At 34.9% G+C, this 23,088-nt stretch overlaps 2 protein-coding genes across 2 annotated transcripts; both read left to right on the top strand.

The window, feature by feature from the left end:
* Nucleotides 1–11,166: 11,166 nt before the first annotated feature.
* Nucleotides 11,167–14,429, top strand: LOC115879582. Its single transcript, XM_030896477.1, has 4 exons — nt 11,167–11,358; nt 12,425–12,772; nt 13,859–13,999; nt 14,239–14,429. Exons 1-4 carry the CDS (start codon nt 11,187–11,189, stop codon nt 14,427–14,429), a joined length of 852 nt encoding a protein of 283 aa, XP_030752337.1. The 5' UTR covers nt 11,167–11,186.
* Nucleotides 14,430–15,164: 735 nt separating this feature from the next.
* Nucleotides 15,165–16,685, top strand: LOC115879581. The gene has a single exon (XM_030896476.1). The coding sequence runs from the start codon at nt 15,165–15,167 to the stop codon at nt 16,683–16,685; it is 1,521 nt and encodes a 506-aa protein (XP_030752336.1).
* The last annotated feature ends 6,403 nt before the right edge of the window (nt 16,686–23,088 follow it).

The following is a 23,088-nucleotide window of genomic DNA, read 5'->3' as shown; positions in this document are numbered from 1 at the left end:
AGGCCGATTCCTCTTCGGCGGCGTCGTGACCCGAAGGAAGAGTCTTGAAGACGCTCATCCGCGCTTAGGAATAAGTTGACTGCGTAGCGTATTGTGTATTAATCGATTCTGAAACTTTCTATCTCGTGTATAACATGTTACGCAAGTTTATTATTTTAAACTCGATTTTAATAGATAAACGTGTGAAATGCCACCTGAATATCTTCCGCCATGACATGTTTTTTATTTTTTGTTATGGTAAAGTGATATGAATAAACTTTATTCAATAACGTTTTTTTTTTTTTTTTTTTTTTATTTTTTAAGGAAAATTACATAATTTTTAAAATTAAAAAAAAAAAACACTGTAATATTTAAAAGAATAAGAAGAAATTAGTCTTATTGAAAGAAAAGAAAAACTTCTATAGAAAAGTCTTTATACTAACCAGAATCCGGTGAAATATACGCGGTCTCACCGAAACATTACTTAATACTTCGCATAATCCTGAAGAATATCTACTTTTAATAATGAACACTTCAGAAATACACCAGTAAAAACATTTATTTTTTTTTTTTTTTTTTTTTTTTTTTTTAATATTAGTTTTCTATGTTGTTATAGCTTTATAGGCCTGTTTAACGACTTAATAGTTACCTAGCGAAAAAATCTGTGCGCGTACCTACCACTATTGTTACCGGTTAATCTGTTAAAGAAATATGTTACACAAGTTAAAAAACGCTAAAATTTTAATGGTATTACTTGTGCATTATTGGCCTCATAATGTAATTTGTTGGAACTATATCTTTTATTGGAATATAATTAATTTTTAACGAATTTTTAAGTTATTCTAGAAAATCTAAAATGCACCTACCAGTATTGTTACAAGTTAATGCGTGAAACAAATGTGTTTATATATTATTCAGTATTAGTGGTATTATATTGGAATCAGCTTGGCATTAGTGGGGCATTGTATGAGAAATTTTGGTATTTAATTTGAATTTTTGGTACATTTTGGCATTAGTATACAGACATTTGTCATCGGTTTACTTCCTTTGTATTTTAATAAAAAGTTTTTTGATAAAATTTTAAGAAAAATAGCATGTTCTGTTGGAGTAAAAATGAGACATTTTTATTTTTTTTTTTTTTTTTTTTTTTTTATTGTTAAATAATTTAAAGGTCATTGAAATATCCTCCCAGGCTTGGGTTAATTATTTATAATAAAAACCATAAACATTTATTTGTGAGTAAAATAAATATGAATATCTCTTTATAAATTAGGATTTAAAATATCAACAATTAGAAACAGAATTCAATTATTATAATTATTGTCAGTATTACTTAATTGACTTTCTAGCCTATTTTATTTTATGTACAAATATATTATTAAATTTTAAGCATTAAGTAATAAAACACTTAGCCCTTATATCGTAAGAGGTTACGAAACATACTCCTGGTTACACCCCTTACAGAAAACAGTGTGAGGGGTGCAAATAAATTGTATAATCACTGTTTTTTATAATAAAAACTATAAAACATTTTTTTTATTAAAAACAAAAACAATGCATTGGTTAAATAAGTACATTCAATACATATGTATGTGTTATAACCTAATATAGCGGCCATTATTATACTACTATTATTAAAATAATATGTGTGTAACATATTTCTTTTTTAACGAATTAACCTGTAACAGACATTTATATACCCAGTATAATTTTGTTTAACAAACCAATCAGGAAAAATCCAAAACCTACTGTTATAGGAGGTATAAGATGATTAAACTTATATAATGACAACTACTTATCGGATAACAAATTAATTACTACAGTCAGCTAGTTCAGCTACTGTCTAGGTAGAATATACCTAGAGTACCTACACCTTCCTATGATGTAGGTGATTAAAGCTTATTTTGACGTTACCTCTCACATCGGTGTCACAAGCTGAATTTTTAGGGATGGAAGTACAGTACATGATATGGGGACCTTATTCCGAAAGTAGTACAAAATTAGACCGAGTAAAAGGGCACTATCATCAAAATCGATATATTAATACCACTGTATAGAGAAAAACAAATACTATTTTTGATCCAGTACACAATAAAGTCTTTGTAGGGAGAAATTATTTATAATTAAAAAAAAAAAAAAACATTTCCATTAGCGCTTATGACCAAAAAAACTTTTAAACATGAATAATCATTTCAATCATGCGGAAATTTGGTTAAAAAATAGATTTTTTTAATATAACTTTCATTTAACGAAAACGAAGGCCTAAATGAAAAAGAAACAATTTAAAAGTTTCGCTTATGTCTTGACAAGGTATCAAGCAAACCCCATATTTTTGCTTTTTAAACTAATAAAGATATATCAATAAACAATTAGCGATATAATGTTTTTTGCGCCGTCTGGCCGGATCAAGCTGCTGCTGTGCCGAGATTTCCTATACCCTTGTATATATGACGTCATGGTGTGGCAAATGTAGCGTTTTAATTCGATTTGGGCTCCCTTATATAGTAGTCCAAGATCCCAGAGCTCCCAGACGTCACTTATTTTCTGATGGACAAAATATATACGAGTGAGTAGTGGTGGGGTGTGCTATGATCATATGACTAGTTGCTACCTTGGCCAGACGGCCCTTTTTCAGGTAGCAATTAATCAAGGTACATAGAAATACTGCTCACTACACTTAAATTCTGATAGCTGATTTTAACATATATTTCACACAATATCGTTAAAAATCAGGATTCATTACTCCCAGACACATGCGGTCGGCGGTTTTACCTTACAGACGCTTTCAAAGCTATTAAAAAATTAATTAAGGTCACTTATTTTCTGATGCTTGATTTTTATATGCTATTCAAACAACTATTTTAAAAACGTCTCTTGCAAACGGACAGACCGATCCAAGGGGCCAAACATTCACCAGACCCAATTTTCATGTCGCTGAGAGTAGGGGCACGGGCATTATCCGTGCGCATAAGTGCGAGTGAGACAGACATGAGTGTCATTGCTTCTCTCCTTCTATTCGGTTTACTCTTACCCACTAGTTAATGTATCGCGTCTGTTGAGTGCGTCAGCTGTGTTAGGATTAAGTAATTGTATAAAAAATAAAATATTTGCAGTGTTTGAAAAAATATAATGGCTAATTTGTTAAATTGTGTATTTTGCAATAATTGTGATGAAAATTTAATATTTATTTACGGAAGAGACATTAAAAAAGTGTCGAGTGATTTTACAGCATAGAAAGGAACATAATCTAAAATTCCAAAGACGTTGTTTTGTCAGAACTATTTGAAAGTGGTTATCACAGAAACTGTTACAAATCGTTTACAGGGTTAAATAAAAAGTAACATTTACCAAAAATACGGCAACCGAGAAAGCTAATTCAACAGAAAAGTTATTAAGCATTGCAGAAAATTTATCCACTGATATCTCAACGACAGTTGAATTAGATACACAATGTATTCAGCCAGAAGCATCTACGTCTCAACATTTTAATCCAGCAGCAGCTGTTATACCTGACACTACTACAATACCTAGCCCATCTGTCTTACCTGAGTTGGTCGAACCGGATTTTCCAAGATTAGAAGAATATATTGATCATCCTGAAAATATTGATTCACTTTCTGACAGTAATACTGCAGTTGATATCGATGTAAATAATTCTCCAAATATCTTAACTTGTATATATTGTGATCAAAAAACTAAAAAAGCACAATTAACGATTGCCTCTAATTACGTCAGATAAAAATGTATTTCTATCTAAAGCTAAAAATCAATATGAAAATCATACAGAATTCTTGGAAAAAATTGTAAAATTATCCACATTCTAAAATACACTATCACAATATCTGTCAATTAAACTTTTCTATGAAACTTCATCAAACAAAAAAACTACTACAACTCATTGGCATAGTCTTCGTGAACAACACCGAGCAAGCTTATTCATGAAATCATGTTCTTTATTGAAGAAAATATATTTTCAAAAAGGACGGTGTTACTTCCTGAGTTATATTTGTCGATGTTATATCGGATTATTAGATGAAAGTGATGAAAATAATGATGTCGGAATTAGAGGGGATTTTAAAGCACACATTTTGGAATCAAAAATTACGAAAAATATTTTTTTTTTTTTTTTTATTTTTATTATTTCAGAATAAAAAATTGTCCGCGCCGAAAAATGTAGTGGCTATTGATGAGCAAACACTCGAAAGTCTAAAGCATGAGATATTTTATTAAAAAGCTGCTCTATTATTGAAGAAAAACTAAAAAAAAAAAAAAAAAAAAAAAAAAGTTACCTCATAACTTAACAATACAACATTTGCAGGACGGAGAAATATCTGTGCCACAAGATCTACTGGACTTTTATTCTACTTTGATAGCCGGTAATAATCGAAGACGTAAAAATAATCAAAAGTGTATCCGTCAAGTCAAGTCATATTGTGAAGATGTCGTCTATAGCATTTACAAATGGAAAAATAAAAACATCAAAGCATATTATGCTCGGAATGGCTTTAAAAAGTCTAACAAGTAGCCGCAAAATTATTGATATAATACATAGATATGGGCATTGTATCAGTTATCCTGGAGTGGAAGAGCTCGAAACAGAAGCAACATATACATCAGTTGAAAAATCAAGTGTATGTCCTGAAACAATTAAATCAGCGCAGATCTTGCACAGGTCAATTGCTTTCGAGTAATTTTTGATCGTTTCGTGGAGACAAAGACTGGTAAAGATACATTGCACGATACAGTTGGTATTATTTACCAGAATATTGATATGAACACCCCAGATGAACCGCAATTAATAAATATCACCGATGCTCATACCGAAGTATCTATCAACTCGCAAAAAAGGAGACGGAGAACTTTTGATGCTATTTCTATGGAAATTAGTGAAGAACCATTGGTTAAAAAAAATGGAAGATAAAGATCTAGAAGCGTCAGCTTGTGAAGATACAGAACCTATAAATTTACCACTGTACAAAACGATCGATACGCTGTGGATGTTTAGCCATGCTCTCCAGTTACCGAATGTTCCAATGTGGGTTGGATTTAATTCTTTTCTAGTTGACAATAATAGCCCACAACAAATAGTTTCATATCTAACTCCAATAAATCAATCGCCTACTAACAAATCAGTAGTTTTGGAGACTATGAAACAGAGTCAACAAATTTGTGAAGAAGTGAAGCAGTCATCCATCCAAGTTACTTATGATCTTGCGATTGCAAAAATAGCCTTACAAATTCAAGCTAGCCACAAACCAGATCTTGATAATTTATTCATACATTTGGGGCCATTCCATATAATGATGGCTTACTTCAAAACTATAGGAAAATTTAATTATGCATTGTGGCTTAACAAACGTCATGGTACAGAGTAATTTATTAGCATCCGGCTCTGTAAATGGATTTCTGGAGGGAAAACATTTCAATAGGTGTAAAAGGCTTCACCCTTTGATGGCTGTAGGTTTTGGAAATTTTTAATTTAAATCGTTTTGGAGAAGTAATAATATTACTAATCAGTGATCAAATTAATCCAAGAAATCACACGACTAAGAACGTCTTCAATATCTTCACTTACAATTGAGGATGACGAGCTTAATGCATTATTACAGAATTATGATATTTATAAGCAAAAAACCCTCAATGGCGAGTTTGGTAAAACTCCACAGTTTTATTGTATATGCTATATAAATTCATATGTCATCATTTATTAAAACCTTGCAAGAAGCATACGTTGTGGAGATTTTGAATTATTTAAGTTTGTACTGCCAAAAATTACTAACTTATTTTTCATATGCAATCAACAGAATTATGCTCGTTGGACAGTTAAATACAGTAATAATTTGTTAAAAGTTGCCGAAACTCATCCTGACTTGTATGAACAGTTCAAAAATGGTTTTTTTTGCATTCAAAGAACTAGTAAGCCTTTTTCTAAGCAACCGATTGACTTAGTCCTGGAACAAACCATTAATGCAGATGCAGCCAGGAGACTCACAGGTAATGAACATTAATGATTAATAAAATTAAAAGGAAAAATTGAAAAAATAAATATTATAATAATGAATTATACATGTCAAAAAAGTTAATAAAATTAAAAAAAATTAAACAAAAATGTCAGAATATATGAAAATAAAAAAAAAAAAAAAAAAAAAAAAAAAAAAAATTTATATTTTTTCAGGAATAATCCCAATTCACCAATTCCATATCAGCACGCCAACGATGGGCTCGCAGTCATGATATACGATCAACAATAATTAGTTCTGTTTATAAAGATCTAGACTTACAACAAATACAAGATGTTACAGCCGAGGTGTCTAATCATAATATGAAGAATGATACCAAACAAATTACAAAAATTTATCGACGAATTCGATCGATTCATCAATCCGTTTAGTCCTGAAGTACCACAAGATCTTTTGCTTAATAATTTCATCTTGGAAAGCAGCCTCAAGAGGTCGTAGAAAATTTCTTCTCAAATGTTTGAAGAAGAATGAGACATAAGACGTCAAACATTCATCGCAGAATGTAAAAACGATGAATATAGGTTCGAAAAGAGCATAAAAAAAGTGCCACTGGAAAACTTTTCTTTAGATTATGCTAAGAAAACAACAACAACTAAGGTAGGTGGTAAAGTGCTAGAAGTACGTACTCAAAGAGATCTGTTTGGGCGGATGCTTGGAATATCGATTGATCACAAAGTCGATATAGCCAAAATTTTATCATACCCCATAACGCCAGTGCCATTATCCATGTGTCATTTCGACGGTGGCATCTGTAAAACCCAAAAGTCGGTTCTGATGAAATCATTGGAAAAAGGCGTACAACACAACCTACCTTCTCAGATTGATCATTTTGATAAATTGATGGTTTCTTTCTGCTCTATACTATGAATAATGTGCCTAAAACTTTTGGAAATATCCGCATAAAAAATTAGCTACAAATGGTGACACAGTTGAAAGCCACGAGATATGATGTCATATTTGATCAGTATTTTTCCCCTTCCATTAAAGATTATGAAAGATCTCGCCGATATGAATCATCACTACTGGAATTCAACATTACTGGGCCAGATCAAGTTTTCGTCCATCAAAATTTCAACTGAAAGAGTTTAAAAAAATATCCATTCAAACAGGCTCTCGTTGATTTCTTCATATTGCACTGGACTAGTGAGGAGATGATTCCATTCATTGGTAATAATCAAGTTTACATTAATTTTCGACAATGTCACTCTTTCACCGTGAGTAATAATAAAGTTATGTCTGAAATCAATGAAGATTTATCGTGTCCCCAGCATGAGGAAGCTGATAAAAGAATTGTTTTTATCATGTTTTGCCAACACTGATGCTCGAGCTAATTTTGTGATACGATGTTCAGATACGGATATTGCAGCGATAATGCTAGAAATCATGCATCATTTAAAAAATGATGATTCACACGTGTGGATATTAACCGGCACTGGTAACAATCAGCGATATGTTGATATTAGCAGTATCTACAAACAGTTAGGACCGTCGTTATGTCGAAGTCTACCAGGATTCCATGCTATTACTGGATGCGATTATAATCCCGCATTTTTCAAAAAGGGAAAACAAAGGCCGTTTAGTATTCTTAAAAAAATAAAGAATACCAACAAGCATTTCTCACCTTTGGCACGTTGAATTTGATCGATGATGTAGACGAAGAAGAACGTGTATTCAATATAGTACAAAGATTTATATGTGATGTTTATAACGTACCAGGAGTAATGGATGTAAATGCTGCCAGACTTCAGCTGTTTATTAATACATATATGGTATGTGATGTTAATGAAAAATTTATGCAAAAAAATATGAAAAACTTCGATGCTACTAACTTACCACCTTGTAAAAGCGAACTTCGGCAACAGTTTCGACGAGCTAACTATATTGCTAGTGTTTGGAACAATGCTAGTGCAAAAAAATGATTAATATCTTCAATCCCGAAAATCTATGGCTGGACCATTAAAGCTGATAATATCAAATTTTTCATTGGTTTGATGGAGATCAATTGCCGGATTTTGTCAGTCAGTCCTTGGAGAAGAATTGGTAATTTATTTTAGCTTCTCATAATTTTGATGTCTCTTTAGTTTTCCAAATCTTAATTGGTTGGTTTGTTTTTACTTTTTTTAACAGCGAAAACGCCCGAGGAAAATACTGATGAACAAGATGATGATTTAGATATTCAATATCAAGATAGGATCGATGATGAATTACCTGACTTCAACGACGATGACAATGAAGATTAGAAGCCAGTCGAATATTTACAAAATCAATCTTACAACTTATGTAAAAAATATTTGTCGATTTTTGATAGTTTTTAAGGTTTCGTTTACAAATAAATAATTTATTTGAAAAGGTTGCTGTTATTTAATTAAAATTATTAATACTAAAATAAAAAAAAAAAAAATTTACTTTAAAAAATTTAAATTAACTTACTTAAAAAAATTTAAATTAATAAAACAGTTTTTAAGGTAATTGTATAATTATTGCGGTCAGATGAGCACTTTTCTCAAAGTTAATCTTTGATTATTTACGTGATTTTCAAATAGAAGGAGAGAAGCAATGACACTCATGTCTGTCTCACTCGCACTTATGCGCACGGATAATGCCCGTGCCCCTACTCTCAGCGACATGAAAATTGGGTCTGGTGAATGTTTGGCCCCTTGGATCGGTCTGGTCCAGTTTTGCAAAACGATCTTTAAGAATGTTGTTTGAATAACATAATTATAAAATAATTTTTTTTTTTTTTTTTTTTTTTTTTTTATTTTTTTAATAGCTTTGAAGCGTCTGTAAGGTAAAACGGCCGACCGCATGTGTCTGGGAGTAATGAATTCCTGTATTTTTTAACGATATTGTGTGAAATATATGTTAAAATCAGCTATCAGAATTTAAGTGAAGTGAGCAGTATTTCTATGTACCTTGATTAATTGCTACCTGAAAAAGGGCCGTCTGGCCAAGGTAGCAACTAGTCATATGATCATAGCACACCCCACCACTACTCACTCGTATATATTTTGTCCATCAGAAAATAAGTGACGTCTGGGAGCTCTGGGATCTTCCTCTATAGGATAACAGAAACATTTTCAATGTTAAAAAAGGAATATACACATTAATGCAATTGCGCACCACCCAGACGTGATCACGTTGGTTCACAAAAGACGCAAATAAACTAATCTCAATAAATCTAGCTAATTAGAGATATCTGTCTCTATTTTAAGTATCTAATATCTACCAATTTTTCTCAAAGCAAATAGTTATTTTCATGTAAATTAAAATAATCTTAATTTGAAAGTTGTATAGAATAAAAAAAATAACAGAAATTCCAGAATTAAATCCTGAGAAAATAAGGAGAAAATATTACCTACTTTACCTCGATGTTGGTGAGGGTTAACGTAATAGTAGTCTTATTCTGCGTTGCAAAAGTCTTGTACGGCTGAGGGCTAAATTACTCCCACAAAGTGGCGTGGAGAGCCGGATCTCAACCATGGTATCCTCTATTTGTTAACATCGTGAAAAGCCAATCTTATTTCAACCTAAAAAAGACTTACTTTATTATTAGACTTACTTATTTCTCCTTTCAGGGACCCCCACCAGTTGTGGAGGCAAATTTCCCTGGTTGGCGGAAAATTATCAGAGACGCATTTTCACAGAAAAACTTAACAGAACACTCTATAGAAATTATCATCTCGTCACTGTCAAACAGTACAATAACACATACCTGAAGTGGTGGAATTATTGTAAAAATCGGAATCAAACTATTTACCTATGATCTTAACTTCCTACTTGAATTCTTAAGAGAACAACTATCCCTAGGGGCAGCATACTCCACAATAAATTCTCACAAAGCAGCCCTGTTGTTAATTTTAAACATTAAGACTGAAGACGAAAAGACAATCAAGAGGTTCTTAAAGGGCACATTCAATATAAAACCTACAACACCAAAATATGCTGCCACAACACCAAAAATATACTTTATAAACTATCCCATTATAGAAGATAAAAGAACTAATTCATATAATATTGAGACGAGCATGGGATAAAATTACGTTAGAGTATATTGAGGTAGCTACGAAAAGGTAAATATAACATTTAGATTGTGTAGCTATAATATTCTTTGATATAGGATTTATTATTATGGTTAGAGATAAATATGCATTAAAGTAGATTATATATTTTTTAAACAGGAAATAGAAAGAAATCTTTTTAGTTGCTACATTTATAATAGTCTGTTTTAGTTAGAACAATAATCCAGTTAAAAAGATTATGGGATAAAATAAAAAGAAGCAGGAAAAGTGCGTTAGCTGAAGAGAGGCGTGAAATGATGGCCACAGGAGGCGGGCCGCCTAAACCACCACCACCTTATTCTCAACCCGAAGTAGATGCCCTGATACCTCATCTCGATTATGAAGTTAATATTGAATATTATTTTGATGGCATAAATTTAAAAAATACAGAAGGTAAACTTTCTATACTTTGATAATAATTAAAACAATGGATGACTCCTCAGCTACAAAAAAATGGACATCCTGGATCAAATTTTCAAATGCTCAAAATCTGGTTGGATCATAGAAGAATTATTTTGTGAGTGGTTGAGGCATTTCACAAAACATTCAAAGGCTAGAATGGATAATTCTGATCTTTTGATTGCCGATAACCATACCAGCCATATCTCTCTTGATTGCTACAACCACTGCCGAGAAAATGAGATAGTCCTCCTTTCTATACCACCACACACTTCACATCGGCTACAGCCTTTGGATATTTGTTTTTATGGTCCCCTAAAAAAGGCTCGTGATCGTGAATGCGACTTATATATGAAGTCACATCCTTTTGAAAAAAATTCAACTTATGAGATTGCCGAATTGGTTAATAAGGCATATGGAAGAGTTGCGTCGATTGAAAAGGCGATTAAGAGCCAAACTACACGGGCGGATTTTCCGCGACGTATTTCACGCGACGCGACGCGGCGATTTGCACGTCCCAATCGAAACCGTGCCATCAAACGAGCGCAAGTAGACGAACGGAAAATACGTCGCGTTACGTTTATTTCCGTCGACGGTGAGCGTATAGAACGCCTTCTACTGCGTTGATATCGTCGCCGCCACAACGCAACAGGTTGTTCAGTACGGAGTAAACTAGACGAGGCGATCGATCGACGGTGCGAAGGATCCGTTGAAGGTACAGTAAAAAAAAATGTTCGACACAGAAATTTTTATTTGTGAAATTGAAAAGCGGCCTGCAATATACGATATAAAAAGTAAAGAATATAGCAATAAGGATGTTAAAGCGAAAATGTGGGAAGAAGTGGCCATGGTTATGTACAAAAACTGGAACGAGTTACCGATCCAGGAGAGAAATAAATTAGGTAGGTACCCAGAATATTTTTCCTACATAATTCATACAGCAATTACACTTTGTCATACTGATACAAAAGTTCTCCTTCTCGGCTTACAAAATAATCTTTAAATTTTTCCCTAATCGCAATACCGGCAGACGGCCCTCCTGTGCCAATAGCTGGAATGTTTTCCATCAGGCAACTCGATTCGTCGTTTGAATCAACTCCATCTCTTCTTCGTACAAAATTGTGTAACAAACAAGCAGTTTTTGTTATGTCAGTGGCAAAATCTTCCGAAACCAGTATATTTGTGTGAAATACTCTCCACTTGTTGGCGAGTATACCAAAAGTACATTCAACATATCTGCGAGCTCGAGTTAATCGATAATTAAATACTCTCTTTTCAATTGACAGATTATTCCGTGCATAAGGTCTCATCACGTTTTCACCTAAACCAAATGCTTCATCAGCTACAAAAACATGAGGGAGTGAAATATTTGGGGTGTTTGGAAGCGGTCTGTTTCCTGGTAGATCAAGATTCTTTTGTGCCAACCTTCGACCGAAAACTGAAGATTTGAAAATATTACTATCTGCTTCTCTGCCGTAAGCTCCCACGTCAATTGCGGTAAAGCAATAATCTGCATCGCTTACTGCCAATAAAACAATCGAGAAATATTTTTTGTAGTTAAAATACTGCGTCCCTGTATTCGGAGGGCAAACAAGTCTGATATTCTTGCCGTCGATGGCTCCCAAACAATTGGGAAAATTACTTTTTCTGTAAAATTCTTCTGCTATTTTCGTCCACAATTCCGCATCGGGCTGTGGCATTTCCAACGGCTGCATTTTATTCCATACTGCCACACAAGTTTGCCGAACAATTAATCTGATTGTACTTTTCGAAACCTGAAATACATATTCCAAAGCTGCAAAATCTGCTCCCGTTGCAAGATACCTGAAACAATTGAAAAATAATTAAAACAGTTTATTGTTTTATTGAAACAATAAAAAAATGTGTTTAAAATAAGTACTATTGACTAACAAATATAAATAAATATATATTTTAACAATAAATAAAACGGCTTCTCTATTGTTAAAGGAAAAGAGCTTCAAACACGATGGAAATCGTTAAGGGATCAATTCCGAAAAGAGGTGAGAGCGACAAAAATAACACAAAGTGGACAATCTGCAGCAAAGAAAAAGAAGAAATATGTTTATTTCGATAACCTCCTTTTCCTATTGCCAGCATTAGATACAAAAGTAACTGCTTCTAACTTCCTTGATGATACAAGTAGAAGTGAAACAGAAGCAACAGTGCAAAGTGATGATAGTGAGCTGGCTATTCCAGATGAAACAACGCCATTGCATGTATCTCCTGTTCAGACAACACCTGCAGCCACAACTAGGGAAACTAAAAGAAAAAAGACCAAGAAATGTTTCTTCGGATGTAACTGAGATTCGTGAAATGACCAAGCTATTGTCCGACAATTTAGCACTTCAAAGTGAGAACATCCAAAAAGACACATTTGGCAACAAGGCATTTTTAATGTCACTGGTGCCACTATTAGATGCGATGTCAGAAGATGATATGTTCGACTGCAGGGTGTCTTTAATGGACGCTGTTCGATTATACCGGTCTCCGCGTTCAGTACAACGTTTGATGCCAAATACATCTAAATTTTCTATGGTGCCTCAATCTGCTGGGCTTCAGTCTTCATCTACAAGTCGACCACTAACACCAACATCGGACGCATAATTTCAATCACAAAGTTCATTACAAGGTTCGATGCCAAACGTTTCTAAATCTTATGTAGTGCTTCAGCCTGCTGCGCCTCAGTCTTCATCTACACCAGCATCGGATGCATTATTTGAATCGCAAATGTCAGTACAAAATTCAATGTCAAATAATACTTCTACATCTTATATGTATATGTCACAATCGCAAATGACAGACTCTACACCATTTGATTTGTATCCTGTCACCAAACTATGAAAATAAATAAATAAAAAATACTTACCTTAATGTAAATTAAATTACAAGTCTTTCAATTGGACCAATCGCAACCCGCATGTTGGTATTATTTTTCTGTAAGTCTTCGCGCAGAAGGCCATAAAGTTCATCAAAGCTTCTCACAAACATTCGATAATATGAGTAGAATTTTTCTGGATACGTTCTGTGCTGATAAAAATTTTGCTCGAAATATCCTGTTGATAACCTGTCTCTTAATATTGGATGGACCCACCAACGTCGTTTCTTCTTCCTTTTCTTCAAAAATAAACTTGCACATACAACAACAGCACAACCTAACACATTGGGATCCATTTTGTAACTACAAAAATAAGTTGTATTGTTTAACGTGAATGTACTCGACGGAAAAAATGCTTTCGGTTTGATGCTGCCAATTTCAACGGAAATCCCGCCACGTGAAATACGCCGCGGAAATTCCGCCCGTGTAGTTTGGCTCTAAAGGATTCAGTTCTGCCGGAATGTATCCGCTAAACCCTGCCGTATTCAGTGATAATGATTTTCCAGATGTTGCAATTCCTGAAAATAACAAAAATATGGATAAAATGACAGATAAACAACAACCCTCCACTAGTAGAATGGAAACATCTGCCCACTGTGTAAAAATCAAAACCACGGATCCTACTGGAAATAGCAAAAATAATGAAGGTAATGCCACTGCAAGAGTTCAACTTCTTCAAACATCACTACAAGAAATCTCACCTTTCCTTACAGCCTCCTCAGTCAATTCCAAAACAAATAAAAGTTAGAAAGAAACAAAAATCTGAAATTATCACTTTAACACCAATGAAAGATATTTTAGAAGAAAAACAAAAGAAGATGAAAAATTTAAAAAGTCTAAAGGCAAGAAAGGTAAAATTTGATGAAAGTTTCTAGTGAAGATTCAGATGTCAGCATGACTGGAGTTACTGACGATAATGAACCTGACGACATAGGAGAAATGCAAGACACAGAAAATAATGTCTGTCTTCTTTGCGGCGAGTTTGGTCGAGATCAAGAATTATGGTTCCGATGCGTAAATTGCGGAGGCTGGGTGCACGCAAAATGTAGCAGAGTTAATAAAGAAATACGTGTGTGATTTGTGTCAGTAAAGGTTTTTTTGGTGCCCGGTGGCGTAGAGGTACAGGCTCTCGTCTACCAATCTCAAGGTGTGGGTTCGATTCCCACACCCGGCATTTCATCAGCCGACTATTTTTATTAAAATAAAAATAGTTTGGGTAGGGGAGACCGGTGTCAATTGTAACAAGGGTCAAAAGTAACAATAGCTGTAATAGCGCCATCTCTGGCCAATATGCCAAAACGGCCGTATGAGACAAAGCAGACACCTGTGCGGTTATGTGGTATTTCATTAAAAGACGTGTGGGTGCATAACGCTCGTTTCGTAAACACATGTTCATAATCAGCCGATAAAAGTAAATAAAAGTGGCTTTACAAATTGTCATTTAGAACTCAAGATGCTAAAATTGACAATGTTTAAAGGTAAGGGTTGGTTTTTGTATTCTTTTGGCTTAATTTTTGAGTTATTATTTGCTCATTAGTGTTGTAAATAAATATAGATTTTGAAACAATATCTTTTAAAGTTATGTGGTTGTCGGTTGTAACACATGTCATGGTGTCGATTGTAACGTGTTACTATTGACACCTGTTTCCTGTTTTGCTAAATAATATATTATTTTTACAGTTTAACATTAAAAATGGTAAAACCAAGACCTAGAAAGACTGAAAGGGGACTGATACCCAAAGTTATTTATGAAGAAGCTGCCAGAAAGGTGATTGACAATCATCAGTCTGAAAAACAGCAAAAGATTATGGAATGTGCCATGTCTCGTTAAGTCGCTATGTGAATGCTCTACGTAACAACTTACAGCCTAAAGTAGGATACAGCCCATACAATAGGGTGTTTACTGTTCAACAGGAGTCCCAGCTAATCGAATACTGCGAAAAATCTGTTAATTTATATTTTGGATTAACTACAAAGGATCTCCGAAAACTTGCATTTCAGTTTGCATCTGCTAACCGGCTTCCTTATCCTCAAAAATGTAATGATGCAGAACTGGCTAGTGAAGATTGGCTCACAACTTTTCTCAGAAGAAATCCGGGATTAACGTTGCGCACCCCTCAAGCTACCAGCCTCGCACGAGCCATGAATTTTAATAGGGAGAACGTTTCAAACTTTTTTAATAAACTGGCAACTGTCTTGGAAAGATATAGTTTTGAGCCACAAAATATTTACAATATTGACGAAACTGGTGTCTCCACTGTTCAGAAGCCGTCAAAGGTAATTGCCAAAAAAGGAACGAAACAAGTCGGATCAGTAGCATCGCAAGAGCGTGGAACCCTCTGCGTTGCTGTAAACGCTATTGGAAAAGTAATTCCAGCAATGTTTGTATTTCCTCGCATACATTTTAAGGATCATTTTATTAGAGATGGGCCTATTGGTTCTGTTGGGGCAGGCAATAAGTCGGGATGGATGCAGGAACGTGAGTTTATTGACTTCATGAAACACATCGTGAACCATGCTAAGCCCAACGAATCAAACAGAGTCCTGATGTTATTGGATAATCACTCGTCACATGTATCAATCAACTTAATTGATTATTGCAGAGCAAATTTCATAACGCTATTGTCTTTCCCACCACACACCTCCCACCGACTACAACCTTTAAATCGAGGTGTGTATGGTCCCTTTAAGAAATATTTCAACAATGCTGCTGATCAGTGGATGAAAAATAATCCTGGAAAACGAATGACCATCTACGATTTACCATCAATAGTTACAGCGTCCCTTCCTTTGGCCACTACGCCATCAAATATCCAAGCTGGTTTCGCGTGCACTGGAATTTGGCCTTTTAATCGTGAAATATTTTCAGATTCCGATTTTCTACCATCCACTGTTACTGACAGACCACTTAATACCCACCAAACAGAACCCGGACCAACAACTGATAGAGACACCCCTTCGCCCCAACCAGGCCCATCAACCACTCGGGATGCCTCTTCGCCCCAACCAAACCCATCAACTGATCCCCAACCAGGTTCATTAATTCAGTCTCCACAACCAGGAACACCAAGGACTACCATTGAACCAAAAAATAAACCAACATTATCATTTACAAATAGAGAAACTACTCCTTCACCACAACCACAATCTACAATATTCATTACACCCGATATTCTAAAACCTTTACCTAAAGCAGATCTTTTTAAACCAAAAAAAGGGGGCCGAATGACAAGAAAAACTGCAATCTTGAACGATACGCCAGAAAAGAACTTAATTGAAGAAGAAAATCTAAAGAAAAAAAAATCCAGCAAAACGCAAAATTGTTCAAGATAATTCCAAAAGAGGAGGTTCCAAAACTCAAAAAACTGCGAAAAAAAGAATGACAATAATTAAGAAGCCAACAAAAGACTCCTCCACATCAGATTCTTCTGATGATAATGAAACTTTCTGTTTAGTGTGTTGTGGAGCATATTCTGTAAGCAATGGGGATTGGTTGCAATGCAGAAGCTGCCACCAGTGGGCTCATTTAAACTGCACAGACAAAAGTCCATTCTACATTTGCAGAAATTGTAACTCAGATGATGACTCCGACTAATGTGTAACAATTATTTAACACTTTAGATTAAGTTTAAGTTCCAATAATTACTTTGATATAAAAAAGTTGATTTTCGGTAAAACAAATAAATTAATTTTTTAAGCATTTTTAATGGTTTTGTTTTTTGTACAATTCAAATAACATTGTTACAATTAACACCGCCCTTGTTACTTTTGACACCAGGTAGGTGGCGATTGTAACATCTGTCAAGGTCCCTAAAATGGCTTTGTAGTTTTATACCAGTAAATATTTTATAAGTTTGCATTCGAAGATGCTATTCTTAACATTATGCACTTTCCTAAAACAGTTAAATCCAGTTTTCAAATAGTAAGATTAAGCCACGAAAAATCAAAAATCAAATTTTGTTACTATCACCAGGCAGACACCGGTCTCCCCTACCTAGGTCGACTCAGCCTTAAATGAGTACTTGGGATTCACAATCCTGAGGTAATAATAGGCGGTTGAAGCGTAGTGCCAGCCACATTACCTTCCTTGTATACCGAACGGCTCTAGTATAGCAAGCTGTACCTTGCCACTCCCAAGGCGTTAAACGCTATATACGGGAGCTATTATTATTATTAAGGTTTCTTTTTTGTTTTTTACTTAATTTTTTGTTTATTGGCGTTTTAGTTTATTTGTTCAATAAAAAAAAACAATACCAGCAGCTGTTTAATTTCCATTACAGGTGGCTAAAACGAGTGATCGGTATTACCCCACTAGGGTGGGTAATTGCGCTCAAAGCACTAATTATTTTTTTGTGTTCTAATTCGCAAAGAACGTTATTTGAGAATTTTTTTTAACTAAATGTTAAAACAATACTATTCTTTACTCAAACCAATTTTCAACATTCTCTTATTTTTGACAAAAACCATATTTTTGCTTAGGTGAGCGCCATTGCGCCCCGCTCCCCTATTAATTTATCATATAGGCAGTAGATTATCGTGTGTGAATATCTTTAATATCCAAGACTTTTTCTGTTTATTCTAAAAATGTTACCCATTGTAAGGAGAAGAATTGTAAAGTGAAATTAGAGAAACGGCCAGCAATAACAGGCGTTTGATTGCGGTGCGGAGGAATTTAAGAGAGACGCACAATCCCTTCTCTTTACCAGAACCAAGGTGCATCGAATTATTTCGACTCAGTAAAAGATTAGTGAGAAATCTAATTGAGAGGCTAATGCCGTACCTTAGAAGAAGAACAACGGCGCGTGGAATAATAGTTACAAAGCGAATATTTGTGGCACTTCAGTTTTATGCCACCGGCTCCTATCAAAGAATGATAGGAGAAGAGTATAACTTTGGAATGAGCCAAAGTGCAGTAAACATTGCCATCCATGAAATGACAGAAGCCATTTCTAATCATTTAGTCCCAGATTTTATTAAGTTCCGACGTACACATGTTGTAATTATGAAACCAGCTGAAGGAGAACATCTTGAATAGAAAAGGTATTTAATTCTACTAATGGATCAAGTTCAAAATACTCATGTTCAACGATATAAGTATTTACATCAGGCATTAGAACACGTCGAGTATGCTAACTTGAAAGATTTTTTGGATGCAAAATGTCTGCTTCTAAAGAACCTAACACTAGAGCATTCTCGAATAATCAGACGAATATATATTCTACAAATATTTCTGACAGTCCTTATGAAATCAAACCACCGAGATCATCTTTCTTTTTAAACGCCGCTTACGTAAATGAAATACATTCTTCTTTTAAAAATTATGACTTCACTGAAAAAACTATAATCCGATCTCCTACTGAATTGAATGTAGCTAAATTAACTTTCCAGAAATATGCATCGACTAAAAAGGCCACGTTTTTCCAATTTAAATACAAACGTTATTTCTATTAACAAATGTTCTGGTCTAGTGTTAACACTGCGGAAGATTACATGACCAAACTTAACATTCATGACTCATGACTCTAAGGAATTACTTCCTAAACATCGCGTTTCAGTATTATTACCGACCGTTTCTCATTGGTAGCATTCCTCTTCGAAGGAGCAATAAATCGATTAATTATTAACATGACCATGTTAACCCACGTTAAAGATTTTGAAATGGCCCTAAAAAGTTTTAATCTGAATGAACGCATGAAAGATACCATCGCAAAGTGTAAGTCCAAAATGTTGACGGACTCGTTGAATAATACAAGGCAAATCTAGGCCTTCAGTCTTCGGTGTACGTGTTTATAATACACCAACTGTGCCTCGTACAATCACTGCAACAATGGCAAAATCAAACAAGATCAATTAGGAGCAAAACAGCGTAAGTGGAACGAATCATTAGGATTAGCACAACATATTTTTGGGATAATACGGAATCTGTCCAGATTTCAGTTTGGAGGCTTTGATCTACCAGATATTCAATGTCGGAATCAGTAAAACTGACGTTTTGCATGTTATTTTGTTTTTTTGCTTGTTTGTTTTGCGATTAGGTGGCGATCGTATAATTATTATTGATAATGTTTCATTTAATGTTAATGTTAACCTGATTTGTTTTTTTGCTCGTTTGTTTTACGGATATTATTTGATTTTTTTTATTGTATTGCTTTCGCAGTTCACAAACGTCTCTGGACGCAAATAGTTGTGTAAAGCACAACATGCCATTATTATAGATTATTATTTACATTTATGACATAGTACAAGGAGCTGTTTTTGTATATACCACCATCAGAAATTCTTCCACTGGCCCCACAATCAACATAAATAAATTTATAAGTTGCATCTACGAGAGCCAAGAGGACGATACTGTGAAAACCTTTGTAGTTAAAGTATTCCAATAGTGATGATCGGAATTTAATTACCTCGACAGTTTGATTTCCGAAAAGGCAAATATCGGCTCTGAAATTCAGCACAGAATTAGAAGCGCCTCAAGAGCATTCTCGAAATTAAAAGACAGGGTTTTCTACAATCATGACTTAAGCACAAAAACGAAACTTGCAGTGTATCGAACAGTAACAATCACCACGTTATATGGAAGCGAAACCTGGGTGCAGTACCACCGGCACACGAGCACATTAACCCGTAACTGGTGATGTCGGGTGCAGAATACCCGGGCAAAACTTTAGAGCGCCACCGACAAAAAATAACATGCGCGAAGGCGCTCTCCGCATATGTACCTTTCAGTCAGTAGTTCCCTCATCGCGTGCGTGTGCGACCTTGGCCCATTAGTTACTTGTTTACGGACAATTATTTTATACATGCTTGCTTCATCCACGTTACCGTAGATGGAGCTAAGAAGGCTTAGGTAGGGTATATATTATTAGGGTATATGTTATAATTATTTTATATTTAGGGTATTTTTCACCCGTCCTCACCAGTAACGTTACAGTTGTTATAGCGGTCATTGCCTTTTTTGGTGTATATAATGGCGTCCAAGAGACAGTCCATGAAGCCAACTGACCCAGGATTTGAGGAATGGGCTATGAAAATGCTGGATAACAATGAAAGTGTGTATAGTGGTGATGAGGGAGATATTATAGACAAAAATTTTGAAAGTGACCACGTGAGTGAATCTGACCAGGAAGCATCAGAGAATGAGGACATTCCGGTTTCTTTACACAATGTAGACGAATACATTGGCCGTCCATCAAGCCTTACATCATCGTTCCCAAACTACCAATCGGATGACCAATCTTTGTCAGATGATGATGAACCACTGAAAAAAAAACGCCTACGGAAGCAGGTAAAGTACCGAAGTGGTTTTGTATGGGCAAAAGAAGCACCGTCTTCAAATGTTCGCACCAGAAAACACAAGCGTTTTTTAAACAACCACCACTGCGAACGGCAGCTTTTCATCGGAGAGCAGTCGTGGATAAGGTATTTCATTAGAGAGAAAATGAATCAATAATAATAAACAAAAGATATATAGATATTGGGCGCCAGGCATGTACAGAGAAAGAAAACACAGTTGTATAATACTTAAAACTAATGACTATATTTATTCGTGATGAATTCTGATGGTAAATAGCATTGTACAATTTAAATAATTATTATAGTGGTTACTTGTTGAGTAAAACTATATATGTAAATAATATTAAATACGTTCTATGAAAAGACTATAAAGAAAATACAATGCGTGTAACGTTATAGAAAATATAGGAAAAGTAGCATTACTTTATTTAAATTGTTAAATTTATACGGTGTTAAATCAGATGTGTTGCAACCTTAGATTCTAGAATCTATCTCGTTATTCATCTGTTAGTATAGCGTAATAATAATGTCTATAGAAAGTAATACTATTACAATGCGTGATATTATGAAATCTAAAATCTAAATCACACTTTTACTACTGCATCGACATAAATATCCTTAATAATCTAACCACTAAATATAGTCTGTACGCTATTGTTTAAAATGTACGTTACTGTTTAAGACTGAAAACATTTTAGATGTTAAATGCAAAACTAGAACTTAAATATACACTTAGCTGTTCTTTTATGTAACCCTGCTTCAAACAGTAGCAGGCGAGGAGGTCTAGCATCTCTGTACTGTCTGTCGGCGATCCAGGCTTAGAAATGGGGGTGAAGCAGCACGGGGCTCAAGCCACATCCACGCTGGGGCACTCTATGTGTAAGACAAATCAATCCTACTGGGGACACTTGTCCATGGGACATCCGTCCATAAGATAGTGGCACAAGAGAACACTACTAGGACCTTGAAAAATAGTCCATACCTTGGACACTTGTCCGTAAGACAATGTCCGTCCGTAAGACCCTAAGAACACGAAACTCTTGTTTAAAATCAAACACCGTCTAATAAACAAAATGAACCTACCTCGAAATACTTCCGAGGGCTCAATAAATAATAAACAATCTGTCCTTTCTTCCAAATGACATTCTGGAGGACAAAAGCAAAGGGACGCCAACGTGCCAGCCAAATACAAATACAAGTTGGGACATCCGTAACTCTACCCTAAAAATATTCACTAATAATATCGAATCTAAAAGGAAAATAACTCAGCTTTACCTGTAGCTTCGAAATGGCAGCTGATTCAGATAATACAGCCAGATTTAAATGACCACCATTTCTCAACACTGGGACTAATGGCGTCTAAGAGGCCAAACGGTCCAACCAAAAGTGAAGTTAGATCACAGAGAATTGACAGAAGCGATGTTGACAGCGCGCGCTCCCACAGAGCGATACCAGGGTTGTGTCAAACAATAAGGGTTGTGCCAAACAATAACAGGGTTGTGCCCAGACATCATATATCATAATCAAAGACATGTAATGAACTAAAAACGTTACATTATCTCCCACCTTCCAGGACGAATTGGTCCTGCAAAAGGTCATGGTAATTTTTGCAGACCGCAGTCTTCATGGGAACTTTTATTCAGTACAGAAATTTTGAATGAAATAATACTTCGAACCAATCAGAAACTGGCAATGATTCGAGAAACTTTGTCCGATAAAAGTCGTACTGACTAAAGAGATACTGATTTGGTGGAGTTCAAAGCATTTTTGGGAATTCTCATGTTTACGGCTATCTTCAAATCAAATAATGAGGATCTCGAAGCTATGTTTGCCACAGATGGTACTGGGCGAGATATTTTTGGTTGTACGATGTCACTCAAAAGGGTTTATGTTTTATTGATGGGTCTGTGATTTGACGATGCCTAAGATAGAGACGAGAGAAAAAAGAAAGATTCTACAGCCGCCATTTCATGGGTATTCCAGAAGTTTATAGAAAACTGTGGTAAGTGCTATTCCATTGGGGAGTATGCCTGTATTGACGAAATATTATTAGGATTTCGCGGTCGATGTCGCTTTCGCATGTATAATCCGAATAAACCAAGGAAATATGGAACAAAAATTATGGCATTGACTGACGCGAAAACACATTATTTACTAAATGCGTATATTTATTCCGGAAAAGACAGTGATGGCAGAACTCTGTCCGAAAATGAACAAAATTTACCCAAACCAACACAGGCTGTATTACAGCTGACTCGACCGATTGTCGGTACTAACCGGAACGTGACAGCAGATAATTGGTTTTCTTCGATTGGTCTTGTTCAGGAGCTTGCTTAAAGAGACTTGACATTTGTGGGGACACTGCGTAAGAATAAAAAAGAGGTTCCAAAAGAATTTTTGCCTTCAAACTAATGAAAAAAAAAAATAGATGTTCTTTACGGAT

The sequence above is a fragment of the Sitophilus oryzae genome, unplaced genomic scaffold (assembly GCF_002938485.1).
Source record: "Sitophilus oryzae breed Bouriz unplaced genomic scaffold, Soryzae_2.0 scaffold_1582_pilon_pilon, whole genome shotgun sequence".
Taxonomy (NCBI): Eukaryota; Metazoa; Arthropoda; class Insecta; order Coleoptera; family Curculionidae; genus Sitophilus; species Sitophilus oryzae.
The sequence above is the reverse complement of the archived record's forward strand: the minus strand, read 5'-3'. Positions and strand labels throughout refer to the sequence as shown.